The sequence below is a fragment of the Cornus florida genome, unplaced genomic scaffold, assembly GCF_030987335.1.
Source record: "Cornus florida cultivar Cherokee Brave unplaced genomic scaffold, ASM3098733v1 CherokeeBrave_3.0.0_Hap2_Chr10, whole genome shotgun sequence".
In the NCBI taxonomy this organism is placed as follows: domain Eukaryota; kingdom Viridiplantae; phylum Streptophyta; class Magnoliopsida; order Cornales; family Cornaceae; genus Cornus; species Cornus florida.
The window spans coordinates 74,685,576-74,692,947 of record NW_026775580.1 but is presented as its reverse complement, the minus strand read 5'-3'; the positions used below and the strand labels follow the sequence as shown (position 1 = coordinate 74,692,947).

General features: G+C 38.6%; 1 protein-coding gene across 1 annotated transcript; it reads left to right on the top strand.

Annotated features, from left to right (window-relative positions):
- The first annotated feature begins 763 nt into the window (after nucleotides 1-763).
- On the top strand, nucleotides 764-2,181 carry LOC132277863 (uncharacterized). Its single transcript, XM_059779703.1, has 3 exons — nucleotides 764-1,019; nucleotides 1,143-1,334; nucleotides 1,457-2,181. The coding sequence occupies exons 1-3, from the start codon at nucleotides 764-766 to the stop codon at nucleotides 2,179-2,181; spliced, it is 1,173 nt and encodes a 390-aa protein (XP_059635686.1).
- The last annotated feature ends 5,191 nt before the right edge of the window (nucleotides 2,182-7,372 follow it).

Genomic DNA, 7,372 nt, shown 5'->3' with positions numbered 1-7,372 from the left:
GCTTGAGTCTCAAACTTGTTGGTTAGGGTGCGTATATGCAGTGGATGTGTAGCTGGTTATAGTAGGTTGGGTGTACCCTGTTAGGTCTAGGTACTCATGCCCACCTTTGGGTGCGTATTCGCATGTTGCCTTCTATTCAGGTTGAGATCCCTACTGTAGTTTAGTGAATGTCCCATAGTGTGGATATATATATGTATGGACTAGATAGATATTGTGAGGTATCTATGGTGTATCTGCGTATCGGGTCACTGTATGGATTGCAGTTAGATTAGAACTTGCTCGTGGGCCTGACCCACCCTTTTATTATTTTTTTCAGGTGTTCGTCAGTTCTGGGCTGTAGAGCTTGATCGTGCTGAGCAGATACAGTTATTCACTCTACTGATGGCGTAGGATTTTATTTCATGTTAAGACTTGGGTTTTGTTCCAGTCTTTTGAGTACCATTGGATATTTTAGGGGTCCACTAGATGGATTCCCGAGTTGTATAAATTGGAGAACGATTTCCATTCGTGGTGGATCAATTGTATCAAAATAGTTTTAATTATCAATGAAATTATTTATTCTGAGGTTTTCAATTATTGGATTATCATTCTAGGTTCTTTTCAGCAAAGTTTTATTTATTCTTGTTTTCTATATTGTATTCTGTGTTCATTAAATTACTAATTATTTTGATATCCTTGGGTAATCGGGCGTGGGCCTGGCCAACCCGCATCTGGAAATTCGGGGGTTTCACATGGATCGATTGGAACTTTTGAATGGGTGGTAATGCCTTTTGGGTTGAAGAATGCTGGTGCCACATATCAGCGAGCCATGAATTATATTTTTCATGATATGCTCGGCAAGTTTATGGAGGTATATATTGATGATGTGGTGGTAAAGTCAGCAATGAAGAAGGAACACTTAGTCCACCTTAAAGCATCTTTTGAGAGGATGAGGGCTCATAAGCTAAAAATGAATCCAATAAAGTGTGCCTTTGGAGTATCGACAAGAAACTTTTTGGGTTTCTTGGTTCATCAAAGAGGTATAGAGATCGATAGCAATAAAGCTAAGGCGATTATTAATGCTAGTGCGCCAAGAAGCAAGAAACAGTTGCAAAGGTTACTGGGGCAAGTGAATTAACTTAGGAGATTTATTACAAATACAGCTGGGAAGTTACATGTGTTTTCCCCGTTACTCAAGTTGAAGCTGATGGAAGAATTCAAATGGGATGATATACATCAAAGGGCATTTGACCAGATTAAGAAATACTTTTCCAGTCCTCCTGTTATGATGCCACCAAAGAAGAAATGGCTGATGAAGTTATATTTATCAGCTGCTGAAAATCCATTGGAGCTATGTTAGCCCAAGAGAATGAGGCAGGAAGTGAACAAGCAATATATTATCTCAGCCGAGTTTTAACTCCAGTCGAGTGTAGATGTACACCGATTGAGAAATTATGTTTGGCTTTGTATTTTGCAGCAATGAAATTAAGAGTCTATATATTGCCTGTTTTGGTTTATATTGTTCGCCAAACCAATCTTATAAAGTATATGCTAACAAGGCCATTAATCACAGGCCGGATTGGTAAGTGGGCTTTGGCACTAATGGAATTCAACTTTGCATATGTTCCACAAAAGGCAATTAAGGGAAGAGCATTGGCAGATTTTCTTGCTGATCATCCCTCGCTTGAAATTGAGTCACAAGTATTTGATGAGCTTAACTCGGCATCCATATTCATGACTCCGTGGACTTTAATGTTCGATGGGTCAAGTACCAGTGAAGGCTCAGGAGCTGGTATAGTGATAATATCCCCAACAGGGAATCAAATTTCGTTTTCCTTCTTTTTGGATTTCAGGTGTTCAAATAATCAAGCCGAGTATGAAACATTAATTATCGGCTTGGAAATTCTATTGGAAATGGCAGTCAAAGATGTCCACATTGTGGGAGATTCGAGTTTAGTGATTAATCAAATTTCAGACAACTTTAGATGTTTGAATTGGCAATTAAGACCATTCCATTCATTGGCAACCCAATTGGTTAATCAATTTCACAATGTGACTTTGGAATATAGACCAAGGGCCATGAATAAACTAGGTAATGATTTAGCACAGACAGCTTCAGGAGTTAGAGTGCCGAGTGGAATGAAGGAAAGAGTAATGAAGATTACATGCCGATCTCTTCCATCAGCTGAAACAAGAAATTGAATTATGGAAGGGGTCTTTGCCACTGATGTTGCCAAATTGGATGATGATGATTGGCGAATTCCTTACATCTTGTTCTTGCAACATCCAATTCCTGAAGCCGATCGAAGAATTAAAAGAAGTGCAGTCAATTATGTGCTTATGGATGGAGATCTTTATAGAAGATCAGCTGATGATGGTTTGTTATTTCAGTGCATTAGCAAGTTTGAAGGTTTGAAGATTATGGCTAAGGTACATGAAGGGATATGTGGAGCTCACCAAGCTGGCATAAAAATGAGGTGGTTAATACGCCGATATGGATATTATTGGCCAGGAATGAGAAAAGATTGTATGACTTATGCAAAAGGCTGTATAGACTATCAAAAACATAGTCCAATGCAGTGGGTCCCAGCAATAGAAATGCAATTACTAGTTAAACCATGGCCTTTCAGAGGTTGGGCTATGGATCTAATCGGCAAGATTAATCCTCCTTCATCAAAGGGTCATCATTGGATTATTCTAGCTACTGATTACTTTACTAAATGGGTAGAGGCCGAGGAATATGTATCGGTAACTCATAATACCGTTATACAGTTTTTGGAGCGATATATCTTTCACCGATTTGGATTACCGAAAACAATTATTGTCGATAATGGTTTTGTTTTTCGAGCAAATGAAGTATTACAACTTGGCCGTGATATGCAGGTAAAAATGGTAACTTCAACACCCTATTATGCTCAAGGGAATGGTCAGGCCGAGGCTTCAAATAAAGTTGTTATTGAAATTATTGAGAAAATGATAAAAGACAAGCCGAGGCGTTGGCATGAAACCCTTTCAGAGGCCTTATGGGCTTATAGAAAATCAAAAAGGACAAGTACAGGAACAACTCCATATCGGCTAACATTTGGTCATGATGCGGTGTTGTCGATGGAGTTAAATGTTAAATCGGTAAGGGTAGCTTTGCGACATAATCTAATACCTGCTGATTATAACGAAGCTATGCTTACCGAGTTGGAAGACTTAAATGAAGTCCAAAAACTTGCTTTGGATCACCTTATGGTACATAAAGCAAAAGTAATAAGGGCTTACAAAAAAATGGTGAAGTTCAAGTCATTTGCAGAAGGTGATATGGTATGGCAAACAATTCTTCCACCTGGAAGGTGGATAGAGTTTATGGCAAGTGGTCACCTACTTGGAAGGGTCCATATTTAGTTCATCAAGTATTGCATGGAGGCGCTTACAGGTTAAAAGATCTAGATGGTGAAATCCATGAGAAGCCAATAAATGGGAGATACCTTAAAAAATATAAGCCAACTATTTTTGAGCTCATGGAAGAAAAGAAAATTCTAGTAAGTCAAAATAGTGTGGATTGTATTTTTATGCAAGGTATGTGAAGATAAAGTTTGCTCCTGTGATAAATAAGTAGTAGCATTAATATATATTGTGATAGATAGATTGTTCAAAGAAAATTAACTTATTTCCAAAAGATTGTTAGAAAACCACATTACAGACCCATAATAATTGTCATGAGATGATAAAAATTCAAGGTTGATTAAATTTTTGATGAAATTCTTCAAATTGGGCTTTGAAACTTGCCCATGATACTCTGGTCTGATCGAGCTTTGTTTCTGCCTGCTTCTTGGACTGCTCCAACTTTGGAATTCGAGTCTGGAGTGCTTTGAACCTTGGGGCAGCAACTTCTGCTTCTTTCTTTAGTTCTGCCACTTTGTTGCTGAGTTGTGATTTGTCTTTTTGAAGCTGAGCTAGTTGTGCTTGAAGCTTTTTCTCCCTTGCATCTAGTTCAGCAGCTTTTCTTTTCAATGACAAGTGCAATTCTTTTCCGTTTTTCAAAGATTGAGCAAGTAGTTCTTTTTCTCGGGTCTGAGCAGCATAATGGTTGAGAGTTTGAGTAGACTTGGCATAAACAGTAATCATGGAAGGGACTTGAAGTTGGAAGTTCTTGAAGAGAGCTTGGTCACCTAAAGAGAATCTTGGGTAACGACTCAAGAAGGACAAGGTTTCAGTTAACTCATTTTTGAATGAAGGGGCTAAAGATAAGTCTTGTTGCACCGTTTGGGACAAGATTTGGATGGCTTTTGTTACTTCTGGGGGTGTGTCAAAGGTTTGTTCAGTTGGAATTTCAAGAGGTTCAAGATCAGGTGAGTCAAAGATAGAATCAAATAAAGAGTCAAGGGTTGCAAAGGGAGAGCTTGGGTTGGTACTGACAGGATTAGTTGGAATAGCCGAGCCTTGTTGTACCTGAAATATGCCATAGCTATAATAAGTTTACAATAACATATTATAAAAAAAATGTATATATATATATATATATATATATCATTACTTACTTCATCAGAATCTCCAATTTGTTCACCAATTGAAGTTACAGCCAGGTTTGGGGAAGACACTGGAGACCTTGACTTTTGTCCTACTGATACTTCAATTTTGTCTTCATCTTCGATATGATCAGTAGAGATTTCTTGAATTGATTTTTGATCTGAGGAGACTGGAGCTTTCTGAAAATAATGCCGATTTAATTATATTTAAGGAGTAATATATATATAAGATCAGCCAACAAAGAAATTACATTAGGAGATTCGGTAGCAGGTTTCTTCTTCTTGGAGATGACTTCATCATCATCTGCTTCATCATCATCAATCAAATCAAAGTGTCTCTTGGCTCTTGACTTCTTGGGTTTCTTTCCTATGGTCTTCCTTCTTGTAGCTTTCTGGAAAAGAAGTTTAAGTAAGGGAATGGTATACATCAAAAAGGATATATATGACTTAATTAGGAGTATTACCTGAGTAGCTGAAGATGGGGGAATACTTTTTAAAGGAACATAGAAATCAATGTGAGTTTCTTCAGATTTGGTAGCAGATTTCTCGGGTGCATTGGAATATGTACCTAGAATTATATTATCCATTGTTAAGTGATTATGCAAACCAAACAGAAGTATTGTGGAAAAGACAAGGATAGAAAACTTACTTTGTCGAGAGGGAGATCTAGTCTTACCTGCATGAGCTGTAGGAGGAGGACGAGTTGGTGCAATATTTGGTATTTTCTTTGGCTCAGGAGCGGTAGTAAGATCAACGGGTTCAATGAAATCCACACCTTGAAAATTGAGGGATATGAATTTGTAAGAACCAAGGAGGGTGGACACAAGTTGACTGGAATCTACAGTCCTGGTAAAATTGATATATGAAGCCCACCAGGTTTCAAAGCTTGGATCTGTATGCGATTCTTCTAGAAAGGACTTGTACTAAAATTCTTGAAGATGTTTGGTAACCGATTGGTAACATCTTGAATCTGTTCACTGTTTGAGAGCTTAACCCGCTTGTGATAGTTCTTGTTGTAAGAAAAATGGGGAGGCACTGGGATCATTTGGGTTAATCCAAATTGCCAAGTTAACTGTGCTGGGTTGTAAAACTCAACCCCAGTTCAGCTCTTAGGCAAATTGGGAGCAACGGTATTGCAAGTTATATCCCTTGCAATCAAGAAATGGCCCTATGAAGTGATATAAAGGTCAATATGTTCAGGTGAAGACTCAGCAGTAAGAGGAAACAACCAAGATGGAGCTAGTTGACATTTGGAAAGAAGAAGGAATTGGGATTGAGTCCTGATCTTGCATTGATGATAGAAAAATTGAAAACAGTCATTAAAGGAATGGTCTTTGGGTTTGACTCTAGCATATCCGAAAGCTAGCAAAGGATCATTTGGAGTAAGCCGAATAGGAAGAGCTAGTTCAGGAAAATATGCATGCAACCAGAATTGGAAAAGCCAAAGTGATCCTCCAAACCTTGAAAAGTTGGACGTAATGAGGTCAGACAAGCCTCTGTATAAAGAAGCTAAGAGAAACGGAGTTAGTGCCATAGGTTTTCCTTTCGATAGCGCAATGGCTAATTGAGTAAGGTCCTTGGTGATCTGAATGGTAGGGGCACACAACAAATATCTACATAACCACAATAGTAGAAATCCTATATGTTCTTGTTCATCTACATCGGTCCCTTCTTCCCCTAACATTTCTTTTTAAAAAGGACCATGTGATTGTACATAGGGTTTAGCCCCTTTTTGTTCTGGAAAATAAAAAGAGATCCCTTCATCCTGAAGGAGATAATTGATTTAATCTCCCCCAGGCTTAAACCCCATTAAAAAATAGACATCCCTCAAGGTAGGAGCCATCATACCACAGTGCAAGTGTAGTGAATTGGTTGTGGGAGACCAAAAGTGTAAAGAAGCAAAAATAAGGCTCGGTCAAAAGTAAAAGGGATCTTACTGAGCTGGATGAGGTCGTAAATTCCCATCATTTTCCACTGTTCTCCTTTCGCTGCTGATACACGATCCACCCAGTCATTCCATTGGGGCATTGGTGGATGCCAATTTCTAACAGAGACGGTTGGTCTGTCTCCTTCCGCTATCAGATAGAGAGGTTTTGAGAAAGGAAGTTGTTGCTCGGCTTGGGGATAAATCGAGGATAACGAAGGGGGAAATCGATTAAGAAACGCTGGGCCAAGTCCTTTAGCGTTCTCTGTGATATCGATCAAGGTGGTGGTATTTAGGTCGGTAGGGGCTAGGGTTTTGATTACAGATTTTGTCATTTGGGTGTGTGATGTTGCTTCAGGAGAGGGATTTTCTAAGGTCAAATCACTTTGCTTCTGTGATTTTGAAGCCATAGTTGCAAGAAGAATTTGGTTGCAGACAGAGTTTTAGAAAGAGAAGAACTTTGATAGAAGGAGAGGATTTCGTTTGCAGAGTTTCGTTCAAATGAGAGAAGAGATGTGTTTTTAGTGGAAAGTGAAATGATCATCACAATGTAATTAATGTATAACAAGATGGGTTAGTGTGATCGGCATTTTTTGGAAATTTACTCCTGATATAACTCAAGGGATTATATGATATGTTTGTTATGTCCCAATGCAATGGGTGTATTCAAATTTTGGAAGCCGAAGGGTTAAAACGGCTACCAAAATTGGGGGGCATTGTTGACACCCATTTTGGCATTTGGTTTGTAGACCCATCTTTGGCCCAATTATGGATCCATAAATCCGAATGACCTTAACACCCATTTTGGTAATTTGGATCTGGGCTCTAATTGGGCTTGATAAACATTAACATGGTATTATGGGCCAAGAGTATATGGGCCTGATAAATGATGATGTTCAAGAATTTGGGTTGCACAGAAATTGGGTTAAAGGGATTCGGATCAATAAATCAGTTG